Raw genomic sequence first — 20942 nt, 5'->3', positions numbered from 1 at the left:
GTACTTTTTTGAAAAAACTCGCTTCTTTAACTATTTTCTTCTTATTTTGCGCTGCCTGTAGCAAAACGATGTTCCGCATAAAGGTTGCAAAGGCTCCTTGAAATACTTGACACTGTATTGAAGTTTCTGTGTGAAATAGGAAAGGCGCCAAGGCGCATCAAACTTAGCAAACTTTGTTGATTTGAACCGGGTTTGTCATTTTCTTTCCTTTTTAGGACGGCATAAAAAAGCATGGATATAATTCACAGTAATGCGTATTAAAACCAACAAAAGATTTTCGACACATCATTTATATTTCGCGTTACATTCGGCCGTGAAATGCGAAAACATTGCAGTGAGCAAAAACAGGAGGCCCGCGCCGCCACCTTCAAATATTTTTTCGGCGCGGTGGGAGCGTTTCTTGGAAATAAAATTTTCAGTTCCGTGCACTTTGAATGTGCCCACATAACATATAAAAAATCCAGGCAAAACAAAAAATGCGACCGGACAGGCATGTTCGATCTCTCGTGGAATCACCCTTGTGTGCAATGCAACAAATTCTGCACATAGAGAGGCATGCTATCGCTAAAAAAAAATGAGTTTCAGAAATGGTCCAGCCGACTTACACAAACCGAAGCCCTGTGAGTGATTTCGCAGTTGGTTGTGGCTTCATTGACCGCAAACGGATAAAACAAATTTTTCGTTTTCATGCAGACTGATGAAACAAAATCCATATTACACATTCAGCTGTACAGTGGTTTCCTCAATGCAAAGTTTCTAATAATGGTCGCGCGTTTACGTTCGCGGCAGCTGCTCGCACTATCTTCATGGCTTCACATCAAATTAAATATTCGCAGTAAATAGAACCTTTTCGACCTTATGAAGCGTCAACGCACTTACTTTTATTCATGTTCGCAATCGCAGCCCACGATGACAACAACCGCCTCGTGCGCGCAGCGCGCCACAAAACTCCGCTGCCGCCGGCGTCACAATCGGAATATGGCTGCACAACTCACCTTCTTGTTCGCTAGGTTTTTTGCGCCTTCGACAAGGTCGCGAGAGCGCGCCAAGTAATGTGATGATGATATAATGATATAAGCTCGCTTGGGTGCGCCATGACACGGATGACAGCGGCACATGAAGGCACCAAACGTAGCCTCGGTGATCGGTTCCGGCAGCGCACCGGAGCCCATCGCGGAGGCCGTGCACCAAAGACCGCTTGGGAGCAGTTTTGGCGCAATAATGGGTTTTGGAGCAGGATGGCGCAGCAGAAGCGCATTGGCGCAGCGTGGCGCAAATGGCGCAGCACTTCCACCCCTGACTCCAGGACTCTTTTTTTTTTCAATTTCGCAAAGTCCACGTGCACAACTTCAAAGGGTTTGTCTGAGTGGCTTGGGAAGACGAGCTCATCAGGTCGGGGCCGGTATTTGGCTTTGTTCACTTGACACAAGTGACATGACTTGACATAGTCTTCGATGTCTTTTTTCATGTTCTTTCATGTGAACCATTTGAGAAGTTTGTAGTACATTCGCCAGAAGTCATCATGACCACCTGATTCCGCGCTGTGTGGTACAAGTGAAAGGCTTTTGGAATAAGTGTGTCTGGCACAGTGAACTTGCCATCCTAGAAGTACAGACTTTCATAACCTTCCCATATACTCATCAAGTTTATGGTTCCATGCAGGATCTCAACTGCCAATCGAGACAGGGTATCTGCGTCTGTGAGATGACTACCTGAACGATGAAGACGTCAAAGTCGTACTACTGAAGTTCATTGACCCATCGGGCCAATTTCCCTCTAGGCTCTGACATATTCAAAAGATGCATTAGTGCTTGATGATCCGTGTACAATGCAAACTCTCTTCCGTTGATTTATAATCGTAAGTAACGGGCTGCCATGAAAACAGCAAGAGCCTCTTTCTCAGTTGTTGAATAATTCTGCTGAGCACGGTTGAAGGTGTAGGAGTAGTATCCTATATCCCTCAGCGGCAGAGCTGGAGGTGAATTGACGTCTCTTTGGTATAATACAACCCGTGATGTAAGTGGAAGCGTCCGTATTCATCTCAAAAGGTAAACTGTAGTCTGGTAAGGTAAGAACAGGGTCCGATGGAATACACTGTACAAGTCCATGATAAGCCCTCTTGCATTCTTTGGTCCAAACAAAAGGCACTTCTTTCACAGTGAGCTCAGTCAAGCACTTCATCATTTTCGAGAAATCTTTAATAAAACCTCTGAAGTAGCCTGCGAGTCCTAGAAAAACTCGATGTGAGTGAATATCATGTGGCTTTGTAAGCGTCGTGATCCTTTGAACGGACCCCTGTTTTGTACTCTTGGTAGTTCCGTCAAACACTCTTCCAAGGAAGACAACTTTTGACTTAAAGAATTCACTCTTCTTCTCATTTATCTTCAGGTCCGCGTCACTAAGGGCTTGTAGCACTTTTCCAAGGTGTTCAGAGTGCTCCTCTTCTGAACGTGAATACGCGAGGATGTCGTCAATGTAAACATTGCAGAAGATTCCCAAGTGTGGCTTCAAAACACCATTCATCATCTTCTGAAACCAGGCTGGAAAATTTTTACAGCCAAATGGGAGCCGATTGTACTCATACACGTCGAACGGCGTAATGAACGCAGAGAAGTTGTCTGTTTCTTCTTGTAGAGGCACTTGCCAGAAGCCTTTGCAAAAGTAGAGACGAGAAAAAACTTTGCAGGCTCCGGTTTCATTAATTATTTCAACTTGGGCATCGGAAAGGGGAACAGGTCAGTTTGTTTGTTTATCTGTAGGCAGTCAGTGCAGAGACGAAATGTTCTGTCCTCTTTAGGTGCGATAGTTATTGGCGAAGCAAAAAGAGATGTAGAAAGGCATACGACGCCAGCATCAAGCATTTTTTGTTGCTTGTATCTCATACCAGGTCTCTGCAACGCTTCCCAGGTAGAAGTGCATGTTCATTACTTTATTCCAATCGTGTTGCCAAAAATTCCAATCGCACGCGTATTCATAGAAGTCAAGCCATGCCTGAACACTAATTGATGAGGATCCATCATAGATCCCTGGTTTAATTAATTCTATTGGTGCTTTCAGAGATCTGTGAATGCCTGTCTGCATTATAATCTCCAACAAATGTTGTTGACGCTTCCCGTTTTCTACCTGTAACTTGATTATATCTTGCAAAATATCGTTCCTTTTTAAAGCACTGTTTGCCTCAGTGAAGGCTCTCTCCTATTTCGTGAGTCCGGCTTCCTGTGGTCCCTCTTCCCTATGCAGCCAAGCAGTATAGGCGATGGCCACTTTAAGTTAGTGGTCAGTCACTGCTTTCTTCGAGAATGGGCTATGTGCCGCCGAACAGTCAAAGCTCGCGCAAACAGGTCAATTTTCCACAACAGACGCAGCATGCAACGCTCACCGTCTTGACATCGTCCACACTGCTTGCAGCGACGTCGACACACATGGTTGTCGGAAAATCGGAGCAGTCCAGGCGCGTAGCACAGGATCCTGCTGTAGACTGCGCCAAAGTTGTAACGACACCGAGAATCACAGAGCCAATACAGTAGCCATTACTGTTTATTTCAGATGTTCTTCTTCTTCCTTGCAACATAGTTTGCCGCTTCGCAGTGGGCCTTCAGTGCTCTCAGTATATTGCTTGTGTCACTTTTAGAATCGAAGAAGCGGAGGGCGCGCTTCTTAAACGAAAATTAGTGCTCCTTCCGAGCAGTACTGTTAATGTTAAAATAAAACTTGAAAAAGAAAACCCGTGGAGTTAGCAAGGAACGCGCGATTCAAACAATAATCATCGCAGCCCCAAGCAGTCCACAGTGCATTAGCCCACCACGGCACTAAACTTGAACATGGGGCTGATTAACAGGCTGAATTTATTTGTTAACACGCTGGTTATCGCTACACTTTGCTAGACACTTTGCTCCGCAAAACGCTCGCTTCGAATCGCTATCGAACGTGTTACGGACTGTGTGCTGCAACATGGGCACTTTTTAACGTGCTTTTGCTCGATCTGAGATCCAGTCGACCACACTACAGTCAAACCTCGATATATCGAACACGGACATATCGAATTATTGCCTATATCGAACGGCTCCTATATCCCGTGGGAAATCGCATGCATTTTTTTATTTTTTATTTCGAAGAAAGTTTGACATATAATGGATATACCGAACTCGGCCACCCAAAACCGCCCACAATCCGTTGACAGGGAGCGAGCTTTCCCGCAACTCTTGAAAATAGCGGTAGCGCGGTGGGCGTTTACGACTGCTGCACACATCGATGGCGCCGAGTGCGCCACTTGAACGTAGCGGCGTACGCACGCCGCAGCCTTGCAGCAACGACGCACTGCACTTGTTGCAACGGTCGTTGTGCTCACAGTGCTTGTGTGTTCGGAGTTAGGCCTGTCGCGCGCATCCGTCGTTGTTGTGCTTGTTTGTTCGGAGTTAGGCCTGTCGCACATTGTGGTGTGTGTAGCGATGGCTGCTGACGCGAAGAAACGGACGACCCTGACTTTTGCAGCAAAACTGGAAGCAATCTAGCGCGTCGAGAATGGCGAGAAGAAGTCGAGCGTCAAGGACGGGTTAGGCATACCAAGGAGCACATTGAGTACTCTGCTCAAAAACAAAGGCGACATAAACGCCAAGGCCGAGAAGAGTCAGCACTCAGGCGTGCGGCGTATACGTAAAACTGCTTTTGAAGATGTTGAGAAGTCTCTCCACAAGTGGTTCATGGACGCAAGGGCCCGAAATATTCCTGTATCGGGGCCGATGTTGCAACAGAAGGCAAAGAACTTTGCATTCATTCTCGGCGCCGAGAATTTCAGTGCGAGTAGCGGTTGGCTGCAACGTTTTAAGACTCGCTTCAACATTGTCGGGAAGACTGTGTCGGGAGAGAGTGAGGACGCCAATGATGAAGAAATTCAGAAGTGGCTTGATCATGAGTGGCCCAAAGTTCTTGACAAGCATGAGCCGAACCAAACCTTTAATGCTGACGAGACGGGCCTATTCTGGCAAATGCTTCCGCGGCAAACACTGGACCCTCGCGGGGACAAGTGCCACGGGGGGCAAGCAAGGCAGGGCCCGTGTGATGGTCCTATTGGCTGCCAATATGGATGGAAGCACGAAGCTGCGGCCACTTGCAATTGGCAAGTTTAAAACCCCGAGGCGCATGCGGAACTGCCCCAATATTCTGGTGACTTATGCCTGGAATAAGAAGTCGTGGATGACTAGAGATATTTTCCTCAAGTGGCTGAAGGCGTGGGATTCGGACCTGGCGCGTCAAGGACGGAAGGTGTGCCTTATTGTCGATAATTGCACGGCACACCACACCGATGCCCAGCTGAGCAACATCGAAGTGGTATTTCTGCCGCCTAACACCACTTCGAAGCTCCAACCGTTGGACCAGGGCATTATCCGCACTTTTAAGCCTATCTACAAGCGTCGGCTGATCCGACATTTTGCTTGTAAAACTCCGGATGGGCCAAGATCTGAAGATTGATCTTTTGGGCACCATCCAAATGCTCAAAGCGTCGCGGGAAAACATCAAGCAGTAGACGATAGCCAACTGCTTTCGGCATGCGAGCTTCGATGGCCGCACTGACGAGGCATCAGTGGAAGAATCCGAGGAAGCTGGGTTGGCATGCACAGATGAAGAAAGCGAGCTCGCCGAAACGTGGAGCAAGCTGGAGAGCTTTCTTGGTGCAGAGCAGCAAAGCATGTGCATCAAAGACTTCGTTGGAGGTGACGACAGCACTGGTACAACAGCGGAGCTAACGATGTAGAGATCGTCGCCGAAGCTACTGCTGAGCAGCCGAATGAAGACGCTGCCGAGGTGGATCCCGCAAGCACTGATGGTGCCCCGCTCCCAACATCAGCTGAGGTCGTAGCCGCTTTGGCCCTTGTGCGCCACCACTGCAGAGCGATTGAAGGCACTGGCCTATCACTTGTGGATCGCCTGGACTATGTTGAGGATGCAGTCGTCAAACACGCCATTGCCAACAACAAGCAGACTACTCTTTTTCAATATCTTAAACCAACACAATAAATACTTTGTCTGAATCTTCAAGTGAGTATTTACTGCACCATGACTGGTTCGTTGGTTGTTTTCCACAAGTTCTTGACGCATTTTTTACGTGATTCATTTATATCGAATTCTGGATATATCGAACTATTTCGCGATCGCCGCGCCGTTTGATATATCGAGGTTCGACTATATTAGATAGCACCGTCATGTCAAATGAAATCAACCTTCTAGAAACCGGGTGGTTGTACCCGTGTAGCAGCAACATTTCTCAATTATGATCGAAAATATCGATCGGAGCCGGGCTATGCCACGCCAATATCACACAGGCAATTTCAGCTGCCGGTGCTACTCGGTATAGCAGTCTTTTATGTGATAATATAGACTACGGCCTATAATCACTACCAAGACGTTCGGTCACCATCTAATGTCATCAGATCAAACAAAATCGCTATCCAAAGTGTCCATGTGGCATCACCTGATGCACATGAAGCAGTGATCCAGATTGGCCTCGACCATGATCACTGCCAACCCGTTAATGCTGAGCCTGACCGTGTGACAGGCTCAATAACTGTAAATTGGTGATTAGCCCCGAATTCAGTTTTCAACCTGTGCTTATCACGGTTGGAGGTGTTGTCAGGGGTGAGACGCCTGAAATCGATTTGGGAGCAGTTTTGGGAGCAGCAAAATTTCAATTTAGGAGCAGGAGAACCTTGTTTGCGAGCAGTTAGTGGCATTTATTATGTCGTTTTTGGAGCTTGAAAAAAACATATGCAGCAACTTGGAGGAACAAGCACATATTTTAATCGTCTTAGAATACACATAACATTCAAACAGCCTTTGGAGAAAGCTTTTTTTAACAGATTATCGCCAGGTATGAACTACACTACCTTTTCACAAACCACGCGATTTATATAACCCGGGTAACAACATATGCAAAAAAGCCGCCAGATCCCACGCACTGTGGGAATCTATGTACTGCGAGGCAGCCAGCAAAGAGCTGCATACATCGTCTTGTCTTGTCTGTCATTGAGGAAAATGTGTGCCACCCATGTTATTTATGTTCATTACACAGTAACGCCGCGCAACACCAATTTCGGGGTAGACCAAGCTAGCGAAACGGCCGCCAGCGCACCATGAGCGTGGCACGTAAGTCATGCTGTACACGACATGCTTGTCATGATTTTCATGTTAAGTCTTGTTATTTATGTTCGTCACACAGTCACGTCGCAAGATAGCAATTCTGGTGAATATCAAGCTAGCGAAACAGCCGCCAGCGCACCATGAGCGCGGCACGTAAGTCATGCTGCACATGACATGCTTGTCATGATTTTCATGTTAAGTCGTGTTATGTTCATCACACAGTCACGTCGCGCAATACCAATTTCGGGGTTGATCAAGCTAGCGAAACGGCCGCCAGCACACCATGAGCGCGGCACGTAAGTCATGCTGTACATGACATGCTTTCATGACTTGCATGTTAAGTCGTGTTAATTATGTTCGTCACACAGTCATGTCGCGCAATACCAATTTTGGTGTATATCAAGCTAGCGAAACGGCCGCCAGCGCAACATAAGCGCGGCACGTAAGTCATGCTGTACATGACATGCGTGTCATGATTTGCACGTAAGGACCTGTCAGTTATGTTCAACATAAACTCTTGTCACGCCGTATCAATTTTTGTATATATCAACTTAACGAAACGGCCGTAAGAGCACCAAGACTGTGGCATGTATATAATATCATGTCGTTCATGACATGAATGTCATGATTTTCATGTTATAACTCGTCATTCATGTTCGCCATACAGTCATGTTATGCCATACCAATTTTGGTGTACATTCGATTAACGAAACGAGCAGGAGAGCACGAAGTCGTAGGCGGCTAGACAGACAGACAGACAGACAGGACAGACAGACAGACAGACAGACAGGAACGACAGACAGACAGACAGGACAGACAGACAGGAACGACAGACAGGACAGACAGACAGGAATGACAGACAGACAGACAGACAGACAGACAGACAGACAGGACAGACAGACAGGACAGACAGACAGACAGGACAGGACAGGACAGACAGACAGACAGACAGACAGACAGGCCAGACAGACAGACAGACAGACAGACAGACAGACAGACAGACACAGACAGACAGACAGATAGATAGATACGCTCAAAGTCGCAGAAGTTCGCTAAGAAATGCTTCGCATTTAATAGATGAAAAAAGTTTTTCCAACTAGGTTCACTTTACATTTGGAAATAAGAAAAGAAATAAAACCATCACACTTTTCAAATAAAAAAAATCTGATTGCACAAGAATTGTAATCACATAGCAGTAGGTCTTTGCTTTAAATAAGCAATACCATTTAGCAGATTACTGCTTTGACTTTTTGTTGGTCTGCTTATTTAGCTTTTCAAGCTTCCCCACAGCTGCCTGTAGGTCAGTGTTCCCCTTCGTGGAGGGGGGGGGGGGTGAGGAGGAGCGCAAAGTCTGCCCCATACCGCCCATACTTTGACTTAATCAGGATTAGGGGCGCTGTGATGAACCTTTGCCCTCCCTGAAGGGGAACGAACCCTGTGTATGCCTATAAGCACCCCATCACAATAAAGCGCCTTCAGCTATCTTCTCGGCCGCGCGGGTGGCATAGTGTCAAGTGTACCACACGTTAATAGGTGATAACAAAAGCGCGCTGCACCACCGTTTGCTGCCACCTCGTGCGGGACCGCCTTCAAGAATGGGTCGCGAGCGCCGAGAAACCTTACCGCTCGAACACTAAGTCGTCAAACGCGCGCACACGGCGCTGCAAGCGTAGCGCCGTTGTAAGCGTAATAGTTTCGAAACGCTCCTTGATGTCGCCCCCATGTGCTATAGGACGGTCGTACGAGAGAGACCGAATCAGCGCTGCGGCAAAGGAACAAACAAAAAAAGGCTTTGTCGTGCGCACTTGAGGCACTATTTAGAGCGGCACTGCATTTATTTCCTCCTTGGCGGCGTCGGCGCAAGCCAGGAGATGCAAATTTGAACTTGGTGGTTAGTGCCTACTACAGATTAATGCGTAGTTATGACGCGTTCACGGCAGGTATGTTTTAACGAGGTTAATGCATGCAGCCGGAAATATTCGCTCTATCCACACAAAAAATACACACCTCTGCTCATTGCAGGAGAACACACGCAGCAGTGTCGACACCAAAACCGTAGCTAGCAGAGGATCAAGCTATGCACAATAAAGAAACTGAGAGTGAAACACCCCGCTACGTATGCCACTCTATAGTTTTCGCTACGCGAAAGTTGACAGTAGCGGCAGAACACTCAGCCTACCGAGAAGCAGCAAGCTAGCGGAGCGGCAGCGCATTTGGGGGGGGGGGGGTCACATATATTTACAACTGCTCAGAGGCGATTATCACAGCACTATAGAAGCCTCCATTACAAGGGCACATAGAAGGACACGCTTGGGCGCGTTAACGTATTCTGCGAACGTATCCCTGGCGCTGCTTCTAAAGTTACATTTTCCCACACTGAAACTGACGCGGGCTTGAAATTTCTTGCCTGTGAGGCCGTTTCGGCGCAGTTCGGCGCAATTTTTGCAATTTTAATGCTTTTGGAGCAGCTTGGCGCAGGAAAACGGAATCGTATCAAAAATGCGCAATATGCGCAGCTGTCTCTCCCCTGTGTTGTAGTACTGTACTCAGTTCTGATAGTTGCGATATGCTGATTTACTTTGTAACTCTCTCAGTTTAGAAAAAATCTTGCTCCTCAAAAGGCACAGAAATATTTTTCATTTGAGAAACTACTCATTACACTAGAAAAATATTGGCACATTTGAAATCAGCACACAAATATACACAAAATAAAAAAAAATATATAAAGTTTCATCACAATCAATCAAGAAATAAAAAACAATTTTCAAGTGCCATGTCCCCCTCAATTTAACATATTGCCCTCACACTGATTCATAATTTTTTAAGTTTAAAAGCTTGTTATACCGGCTTATTTGCTCTAAGTGTCGTAAATTTAAAAACGTAAAATATTTTAGAAGTTATCACTTGCAATCTACCGAAAGTGATATCCTGCTACTATTCAAAGTTGCTTCCACTTCCCTTGAACCAAAAATAGTGACATTTGCACATGCCTTGTTTCAATTTAAAAAAAAAATATTGTGCAGGTTAGTTGGGTCATGACAAATATGCTCATTTTTCTTTGTAATATGCGATATGTACTATTCGAATTCGATTCGAAATTATTCGACCGAATCACTATTCGCTTCGAACCTAAAATATGCTATTCACACAAGCCTATTGTGAACGTGTTCGTGAACTCCATGTCTATGTAGCTTATTAGTGTGATGCTGCGTCTTAAAGGGCCCCTCACCAGGCCACAGAGCAAATTTTAGTTAGACGCTGCAAGTTGTTGTGTGCCAAATGAAGAGCAGTATGCCGCAAGAATTTTTCAAATTGGTTCATTACGAGCTGAGAGAAACAATAATTTGTAGCGGCGCGAATACATGATGCATGGAGGCAAGTTTCAAACCCTTGCCACTCGCCCCGTGTGGCCTTCGCAAGCCAAATCCCTTCCCTGCCCTCTTCACTTGACACATATGCATGAACACGTCATGCGCATGCATGGTCACGTGCGTGTGACGTGCCTGAGCCAGCCCAAGCACGCGAGCGCCGTTGCACGGCCGCTACTTTTTTTTTTTTTATGTAGCGGCCATGGGCGTTGTGACGGCGTTCTCTGTGGTGTACTGCCTGTTTCTGCGGGACGGGCATGAAAGTTGCGACATTTGTACGGGCACGATAGTGGCGGTATCATGAGCCAATGCCGCATTAACGTTTAAGGCCGAGACAGACGGTACGATTTTCCGTGCGATGCGGCGTCCGACACGGCGGTGGGGGAGAGGGAATGGTGGCTGCCCGATGCTATGAAAGGTCACCATTCCGGTTTTCCCACCGCCGTGTCGGACGCCGCATCGCATGGAAAATCGTACCGTCTGTCTCGGCCTTTACTTGGAAGCGGTAGAATAAATGAGCATAATGAGTACTCGACCGCGCCAGAACATTACTTTCGTTTCCAGGGCTGGCGTCTGCTCGATGCGCTAATCGTGGGGGCACGAACGCATGCGAAATGGGGGCACATTAGCCCCGCATCTCGCTGCAATTCACGGGAAAAAATGAAAAATACGCACACGTTCCCTTCGTGTGTCTTATTATTTCTCTCAAGTTTTATTATTCTATTTAAGCAACAAATTACACTTGACTACACATGTCGTGTCAAATAATTATCGCAGTGTCACGTGCTACTGTTGGCGATGTCAGAGCACAGTCGTCTACGTAGAGGAACGACGTCACAGCACTACCATCTACGTAGGGCCATTTGCTCATGTACGTCATCCCCTCATTCTCTGGGCGCGCGCCCTCGAGAGAAAGGGCAAGCAGCGTTCACCTTGAAATTTGGCCCATTTCCGCGGCGCGTAGAGTTGCAAATTTTGGCAGACGTGAATGCCCAGTGAATGCCCAGTGTAATCGTGAATGCCCAGTGTATGCATTGCGCTCGTTAGCTCAAAATTGTCAAACCTGGTGAGAGGCCCTTTAACAAGCTTGCCACACGACCAATGGGCTGATTAGCGACAACAAAATTTCATACGTGTGCTCAATCCCCTTGCTGACGCGATCACCGCCACAGGCGACAGCTTGTATACGTGTTTTCCGAGCAAAGCAGAGATTGCTTAAATGTATAGTGATATCTAAACTGACCTCTCAGCAAAATTGATGACGACTGTTGAGTCTCTAGCACAAACGAGACATCTGATACAAGCCAAGCTTACAACTGCATGCTGTGTACAGCTCGTGCCAGTGCACGGAGAAAATTCAGCTGTGCAGACATCACAGCCAACGCCGCCGCCGGAATTTCCCTATTTTTTTCAATATGCAATATTACCAAGAACGCAAGGTAAAGCGGCAGCAACGGCAGCAAAGCTTAGCTTTTCACATGAGTGTAGGCAGGTCTTATTAACGTACTGTACACTGCAGTTTAGAAGCGATAGGCCTAGTGACGATTTCGCCGCTGAACCATTGGCTGTGAGGCCGCCACCACCGGCCGCAGCAAGCTACTGCTTATCCACTGCATTGTGCGTGTCGCCAAACTCACTCACTGACTGACTCATCCATCCCTTGTGCAACAGGAAATATTTTGCCGTTCAAGAGACTACTGTGGCATTAAACTTTTGCAAATGGCATGCGGCGAGTCATCGTTCCGCCGCCTCTGCTTCACGGCAACCATTTCATCTCTATTCATGTTTAACGCATCACTATGACCGAAGTCCTGCATTGACAACACAGTGTACATAGGAAGTGTTGCTTGGACAAAAATCTGATTGTTTTTTTTCTTTCCGTCTTTGCAGTGATGGAGAGCTCTGCGCAGTCTGGGCAAGTTAATTATTTTCCACACACTGTAGCTTGTATCGTTTGCGTGCTGGCGTTCCATAAAGCAGATTTTTGTTCTCAGCGAATATAAGTAACAGCAATGCAAACCGACGCAAGTGCGTCAACACGACGAGACAACCTGGTCACATGGAAGCACTATCGACTGTACTTTATTTCTTAGCGCTATGATACAGTTCAAACTGAAATAAAATAACTAAATTGGAGGTCCAGTCACAGTTTTCCAAAACATTCAATCGTGCCGTGTGGCAAGGATTCATGCAAAACACCAATGTACCTGAAGCACGCAGCAAACAGCGCTCAGAGTACTACAAATATGACTGCGGCAGTGCCTCTGCCGGAAACTCGTGCATGCGCAGATCATTTGGTGAGATCAGTCCATTGTAGGCGGCAGAGAGGTTCGCAGCGATGCCCGAGACACGTGCTGCACGTTTTTGCCAAAATACTAAAGTTACTTGCAATATTTCATGTAAACTTTTAACGTGATTTTGTCGCTTGCCGCACGAAATGCTATAACATGACACCAAAACCTCATTCCTTTCGAAAAGTGCTTCAGTGTCCCTTTAAAGCGATTTCAGCAGTCTCGTCAGGGTCAAATGAATACAAGTCGATGGTACATTCAACGCTTCTGAGACCACCAAGCAGACAGAGTTATCCATCAAGTCAAACGAAATGATTTCTAAGGAAAGAAAAACAGCGCAAAAAGACGGAACACAAGGAACACAAGAGGCACAGATACAGCGCTGACTAATTTATTCCACCAAATACAATGGTCTTTATGGCAAACATTGGACCGAAAAGAACAGACGGGTGATTCCAAAAACTTGCATTGCAAAAGACAAATGACAAAAAAGGTTGTTGAATGAAATAAGGAATAGAGGACAATGGGTATAAAACATTAAAAGTGATGTACACTTATCGTATACAAGGAAAATGTCATTAAAAAAAATGTGAGTCAGCACTTTATCTATGCGTCTTGTTTTCCACGTGTTCAGCCTTTTTGAGCTGTTTTTATTTCCTTAGTATGAACCAGCTAGCCCAAGCAGCATCCAGTTTAGGGAAAATTTCCAATATGTTAGAGTTCTTGATTCCAGAATAAAGTCCTTTTCACAGAGGTGATGATGAAAACACATGAGTAAAGCATGTATGCAGCCTCACCCCTTATCTTTGGCATGAACATCAGCCCCATGCTGCAGAAGGAGCTGGACAATCCGCACTCTGTTGTAGCCTGCTGCAAGGTGCAGTGGAGTAGACTGCAAGCAAGGACAACAGAAGAATGTCCACGATCAGTTACAGGCACGGTAAGTTCCACGTGACCTCGACACATTTAAATAATGCTCCATTGCTTAATCTTTATCAGGTCTGAAATTTGAAGCTCATGGCCCATGCCAGTTTTCCAAATGCACAGAGTGTGCTTTCATTTTACACCAACCTGCTACATTCTTAAAGGGACCGACAACTGATTTTTCTCGACCCATTTTTTTACGACGTGACAGAAAGCTTACCCTTCGCAGTGTTTGTAGCTGCAGTAGTTAATCTCAAAAGCACGTAGTTATTTTACAAGGAGTATTTTTCGATCTGAAAGGCTCTAAACACGGACGTACCTTTCCTCCAGCAACGCTGAGAATTGATAGCGATGCCACCAGCCCTTCTCGCGATTTGTGAAAGCTATCATTCTCCTTTCGCAGGAGTTCCTGTAGCTATGCTTGACCACCTTTATTTATAGCTTTTCAATTATGTTTGAAAATACAGTAAAACCTTGGTGATACGAATCTCACGGGGTGACCAAAAATATTCGTATCATCTGAAATTCGTATCACCAGAAAACATGGAAAATTAGTATACGACAAAAGAAAGTTGACATACGTTTTGATTCAGTGTTTCTCAGGGCCGCAGCGACTTCATGAACAGCTCTGAATGATTGCCAGTAAAGTTTTTAAACGTCAACGATCATACTTGTACTCGTAAATATACGGTTCATGTACGCGTGTGTAATTAATGAACCAGATGCGTTGTGACCCGTGACCGTTTGTAGCCCCCTCTTAATCTTGCTACGCTTTTCTGCATGACCCAGAGTACTGCTGCGAAAGTCACTTAAGTGCACACGACAGATGAAGGGAAGAATATTTTACAATCGCTGTCCTTTGATGCTGTTATTTTCTTATCGCAGTGGTGTCGGGAGTGTTTTTCGGGAGATTTACGGCCATGCCCGCACAACCGAGAAGTTTGCTCACACTTTGGGAGTCTCCCGTGCAAATCGGAGAGTTGGCAGTTGTGCGCGTGTGTTGAGAGGCCTAGCTCCTCCGCCAAGACCGTCCGTTTCGTCTCTTGGGGTCTTCGTTCACCTTTCATGGGACTTCATGACGGACCCGCAGCCCAAGTTTGTCTTGTTTCATAGAACGTTTGATTGCGTGGACATGTCTTGCATCGACGTGGCAGGTACGTATTAACACACTGCAAACAAGCTGCTGCCTCGAGCATAGGAGCACGCGTCAACGCGTCGGGGGAAAAAAACACGATGTCAACGTCATCTGTAATCTAAACGCGAAGGCGCATAAAGGCCTCCAAGATTCGCACGCACTATCCCGGAGGCAACGACGCACTGTTGATGGTCGCGCAGCGCGCATGCCCGCGCCCGAGCGGGACTGCCGTGCCTTCCCCGACAGCGCGGGCGGCACCTGTTCGTACCCGTGCGCTAGCGTACGTTCGTATCAAACGTCACGGGGTGAAAATCGGTTCGCAACATCCGTTCTCCAATACATTGCAGGCTAATGCGCCTTAGCCGGGACCGCAGAAAAATTCATATCACCCTGAAATTCGTACAACCGTGATCGTATCACCGAGGTTTTACTGTAACAAGCTGTTACAATAAGATGATGTGGCATTTAAAAGCTTCCCTGTATTTCTACCACGTTGTGCGCACATGCGTCCAAGGTTGCCTGCACCTGTGTCATGGGTGGATTGTCCCGGCGTCGTTACTCTCTCGATGCACGAGCCAAGCCAAGTCATCGAAAACGTCACTACGCATATGCGCGGCCGCACTGAGTAGCAGCGCGCGTCATTTCCGAGATGAAGTGTAGGTAGCAAAACTATGTCGCTCCAAAACCTTAGCGACCTGGAAACTTCGTGCACAGTTGCATGAGCACGCTGAAAAGTTGCTCAAGACGCGCTGACGAGCACGGGATCATTACGTCACGCGTAGCCAGCGCCACTTTAATGCATACTACTAACGCAGGCCTATATGTACATTTTTATGGAGCAATACTTTTTAATATAAAGAAACGAACAATACTTCAATACTAACAAAAAAATCGTCAACCACGTACAGCAATCAACGATCACATGGCCGGGTTCATCGGATTGTTCATGTTTTTGCTGCCAGAGGCGCCACAGGTCATTTTTCGCGACTTTCAATTAAGAAAGAAAAATATAAATCCACCTCTCACGAAAAAAAACAGGGTTGGTTTGAGTCAGTGCGAGGGACAATCTTTCCATCAATGCGGTCATCTCACTTCATGCTCTGGGCAGTTGCCGGTCCCTTTAGGGCCACATGATAATTTGAGTATATAAAGCATAACCACAAAGTTTCTCTTTCAAAGTCTGCCCTCACTTTCGTTTTCATGGGTTTTTAGTCACTTCAGTAATCTCTCACAATGCCACAAGGAAATGTTATCTAGATTTACAAAGTCATTAAAGTCTATCCACTTCATGCAATAAGACATTAGGAATGCCATAACGCCCAGTCAAAGCCTTATACACATGCACACATACAAAAACACCTATATGCACACTGCCATACAGCGAGGGCTGATAACTCGCTGATCTGAGGGCTGCACCAATTTTATACATTAAATTTCCTTGCATCAAATGCATTAAAAGCCATTTTCAATGCATTTATAACACATGCACATTGGAAGGAAATCAAAATAAAGCTTTACAAATGCTTTTTAAAACAAGTGCAATGGTGCACTTCATGGCACTTAAAGGGATACTGAACAAAATTATTGCCACCGAGGTTTTCAGCCAAATGGAAAAATCTGGGCGATGAAATCTGTAGACACTATCTACATTTCAGGCAGAGAAGGCAGAAATTAATTGAATGCGTTATTCATAAACTCCCGCGTCTAACGGCCGTGCCGTGAACTAAAGGAGGTGACATGTAACGCCCCCGGACACTGGCATGCCAACCTTGCCAGCAGTGGCCCATGTCTCTCAACTGGCTCCACTGCCACTATGGTTCCTAGAGCCACTACAATCAGCAGTGAACAATGCTCCCAGGCGGGGTAAAAGCCCTGAAGGGTGGGGCACATCTCAGTGCCTCTGTGGAAGGGGGGGGAGTAGGGTGTCCAGGAGAGGTGGAGAAAGGGAAGTGTGCACCCTGAATCTGCCGCAGGGACAGTTGACATCATGACCGTTGATGCGTTGCCCCTCTGACGCTGGCATGCAGCTGCTGCGTGTTGGCAATCCACCAAAAATACAGCCAACTGTTCAAAAATATGTGAAATAAACTGTTTATTGAAACAGTCACGTTTTCAAGTGGTATTTCAATGTTTTTGTCATTTTTTTCCAATTTTTGTTAGGTATTCCTTTAAAGGGACTGACAACCGATTTTTCTCGACCCAGTTTTTTATGGCACTACGAGAACCTCCCCCTCGGTAGTGGTTAAACCTGCAGCAGTCGATTCCAGAAGCATGTGGACAGCGATGCCGATAGCACTCCTCGCAAACTGTTCATTACGCTTAATGTAGTGCTTTCACAAGAGTGAGTGCAGCTGTGGTTAACCACCTTCATTTTGACATTTTCAACCATTTTTGATTATAAATATCAAGTAGAAAAAATTAGCCACGTATCTGCGTGCTTCGCTTCAAATGTCGTTGAAGGACTATAGTCTTCTGCCGGCCGTACTACACGAGTCCTGGTCTCATCCGCGGCCACCCGTGACGCTGTTCCCAGGGCTACTGCCAGGTGGCAGCACCATATTGTCGGCAGAGGGCTTTTTCGTGCATAGCGTTGCATTTTCCGTGCACCCTAAGAAACACTAGGGTCTTTAGAATCGCGTATCTATGTATTTTCTAGTAAAGGAACACACCACCTAATACTTACGTATTGATGCTGCACCTCAGATATGCGTAATATTTGGTTTTTTTGATCGACAATGTTCACAAGTATGAATACAGCTACCAGTTCAAGATGGCTGAGCGTTCAGCAAGCGCTTAAACTTTGGCCAGGCGGCTGAATCGTGTGACAGACAGACAGACAGAAAGACAGACCAAAATTTCTGCGTTCAAGTATCCCAAGAAAGACTGACTGTCGCCTTTATAAAAGTTTTCAGGATGCTCGTCGTTGTTAGGTCATGTTAGGTAGCATGAAAGTAGTCGTTGTTAGGTAGCATGAATGTTGTTAGCTGAGCTAGCCGCTCAGCTAACAACGTTCATGCTACCACTCATCAGCGTCGGATAATTCGTAAAGCAAAGGTGGCGCCACTGTTTTGCTCGGTACAAACGAAGGTGTATCGGCACGTTTTAAGTTGAACAATTACAATAAAAAAGTGTACTGTGTTTCAACACTAATATAGAAAGCATTAACTGCGCACACCAGTAAAAGGTCGCATGATGGGGATCATATGCATCTCGCTATTTAAATGCGAAGCATTTCTTAGCAAACTTCTGCGACTTTGAGCGTATCTATCTATCTATCTATCTATCTATCTATCTATCTATCTATCTCATATCCAGCTTTTGTGGACACACAACACCCAGCACCCCTGGCGGCCGCGGCACGAAGCTAGCGCGTTTTCAATGGAACTAGTGAGTTTTCCCCGAATAATTAAGTGTAGAGGGTGAATGTTGAAAAACACAGACCACAGAGCGCTTCTGGGAACCTAAACGCGCGAGAGGACTGCAGCGATCATGTTGCAGCAAGCCTCAATTTTGTTCTCAGAGCAGTTAAAGATTGTACAATGGGAGTCTACGGAAACAGCGAAAAACGTGGCCTGCTTTTAGAGACAAAAACGGGCACTGTGGTAAAACTAAGCAAGTTATGTTAACGGTCAGGAAATCACATGTAGTCCTGACACTCGGCTTTCGTTTGAAGCCATTCTCAACTTGCCGCAATTGGCATAACATTGTTCCCTAACGCGTTTTTTGAAACGCGGTCCTTCAAATGCTTGTGGTAAATTGATAAACCCTAGCTTACTACCGGCGACATGGCGTAGTCCGTGGCCGAGTGAGCTTATCGCTCACGTTCGGAGCGCGGCATCAACGCGCCGTCATCGGTTCGATTCCTGTAGTCGGATCACCTGCTTCTTTCTTTGTCAGCCCGTTACTTATTTCCACAGCTTCCCTCAAGATGTCGCCACCAAAACAAAACAAATGAGCTTTCGTTTCGGTTTTTGACTGCAATCTTGAGCTGCCATTTCTTCTTTATTTTATGACTTTTTTAGTGTATGTTTAAGCACTCCATGCGCATCAGATCGTTCAGATCTACATTTGTAATTCTTACTTTGTTATTTTAAAACCTCCCAAGGAACAGAGCGACCGATCAAGTTATGGTGAACAAAGCTCTTTCGAACTTTCGTACGCGTATTGTGGTGGAAACCTATTTCTCCGTTCTCATGATTTCGTTACGATCTTCTCGGGTACCTACAATTCAGCAACGTAAAGGAAACTAACTAAGCTTAGAAAAGCGAGGCATAGTAAGAAATGGCAAGGTTAGACGTTCTTGCAGTTGCTTTTTACTTTAGGGCTAACGCAAGTGTCAGTCGTAATTTTAACGAAACTTGGGAATTGTTCAAGGGGTTCTTTTCTTTGTTAGAAAAAAAAATGAAACCAACAGATAATTAAGCCAAGCAAAGAATAGGAAACATTATCTGCTGTTTTTTCAACAGCAGTGCAATGATTTCGCCCTTACTTCAAAGAAATCAAAATCGCTATCTCGACAGGCATCAGCGGATGGCTCGTATACCCTTCTACATGCTGCGCTTTCAGCGCGAAGAGACTGTGCGAAATTTCCTTTCCGACCCTGAATGGCTGTGTTCTGTTACAGCAACATTTTGTAGAGTCACGCGAGACTGCAGGATCTAGAAGAGTTAGCTGCCAGCCTTACTTCGTTTGTTGCTATCGCACTCATTGCATCGCCCTTGCGGTGAAACTGGGATTTTTATTCATCTCTCCTCATATCTATCGTGTTACGTGAACAGAAAAAGACCAGCATGCCTTCTCCTTTAACATCACAAAGCACTGTGCGCTGCATCGAACAGGTCCGTGTGATATGATGTGTGTGGATCAAAGCTTTGGGGAAGTCCAGGGACTAGTGCTGCCAGTTACAAAACGAAAATCCTGTGATTCAGCAACTTTTCGCACGCACTCGCAGCCCACCTCAACGTACCGCAGTAAGATGCCATTTTAAACATCTATAAATAAAAATGTGCACATGTACTAGTTGCGCAAGGCTGGAACCGACAGCGGAGCTAGTGTTCGGCCTAGCTTCTTCTAAGGTTTTGCTAGTAACACCAAGCTATTGCTAGAAGAGCAAAGTTTTTGCTAGTAGTACTACACTCTAAGAAAGAAATCTAGTATATCGGGAGTATTTCTGCCACACAACAATAAGTGTCATCCGACTTGCTCGCGTTTCCTTTCTTGAAAACCCGGCTCTGGACACTTTCCTATCAAGAATGATATGTCACGCTGATAAGGCCGGGAAGTGACCGGGAAGTGCCGGGACCGTGGTGATAATGCGAGGAAAGCACGTGAGGGTGACGATGCTTATTGCTGTGTGGCAGAAGTACTACCCAAATACTCGATTTTTCCTTAGAGTGTACACTCACAGAAAACATGGAGTAAAAAGGGCGTCTTTTTGTCCCACAACAATAATCGTCATTTATTTTGCCTTCCTTTCCTTGCATTATCGCCGCGCGCCCGGCACTTTCCGGTCACGAACGGCATGTGCGCTATCAGCGTGACACGGCATTCTTGGTAGGAAAGTGGCCAGCAGAGTTTTCAAGAAAGGAAACGCAAGCAAGCCAGATGACGATTATTGTTGTGAGACAAAAAGGCACCCTTTTCACTCGATCTTTTCTGTGAGTGTAGGATATGGCTAGGCTTGGATATTCTATTCTCAAGTTTCAGTCGGTTCCCCACACTACGCACTTGTTACGCGGTTCTGAAGGGGAATTGTCGCGTCACTAGTAGTTATGTGATGCAATTTTAGTCACGTGAGAGGGAAAGTACAACTTTATTAGAGTCCAGTGCAGTCGCTGAGGTTGCCCCGCGCCACCCGGTTGTTCCGAAGTTTATGGCGGAAACATGTCACGTCAATAGTCACGCGACGTTACAGGATTATAGTCGCGCGACTAATTACGTGATCTTGCGTGCTTTTTACTCATGTGACTAGTTGTAATGTGATTGTAGTAACGCAAGTAGATGTTGTGCGATGTTACGCGATTTTAGTCCCACGACAATTGCAGGGCTCGTGTAGAAAAAATTGTAGTCACAGAAACAACAACCCATCAT

The 20942-nt window shown here is 46.0% G+C and overlaps 1 protein-coding gene across 1 annotated transcript in view; it reads right to left on the bottom strand.

The window, feature by feature from the left end:
- The window catches only part of LOC119379489 (poly [ADP-ribose] polymerase tankyrase-2), a 536202-nt gene that overhangs the window by 488157 nt on the left and 27103 nt on the right, over positions 1–20942 (bottom strand). Inside the window, exon 4 of the mRNA XM_037648790.2 lies at positions 13591–13685. Coding sequence (XP_037504718.1) covers positions 13591–13685 — 95 coding nt within the window. The remainder of the gene's footprint in view (positions 1–13590; positions 13686–20942) is intronic.

The sequence above is a fragment of the Rhipicephalus sanguineus genome, chromosome 1, assembly GCF_013339695.2.
Source record: "Rhipicephalus sanguineus isolate Rsan-2018 chromosome 1, BIME_Rsan_1.4, whole genome shotgun sequence".
NCBI lineage: Eukaryota > Metazoa > Arthropoda > Arachnida > Ixodida > Ixodidae > Rhipicephalus > Rhipicephalus sanguineus.
Note: the sequence above shows the minus strand (reverse complement) of the source record. Positions and strands in the feature narration are given on the sequence as shown.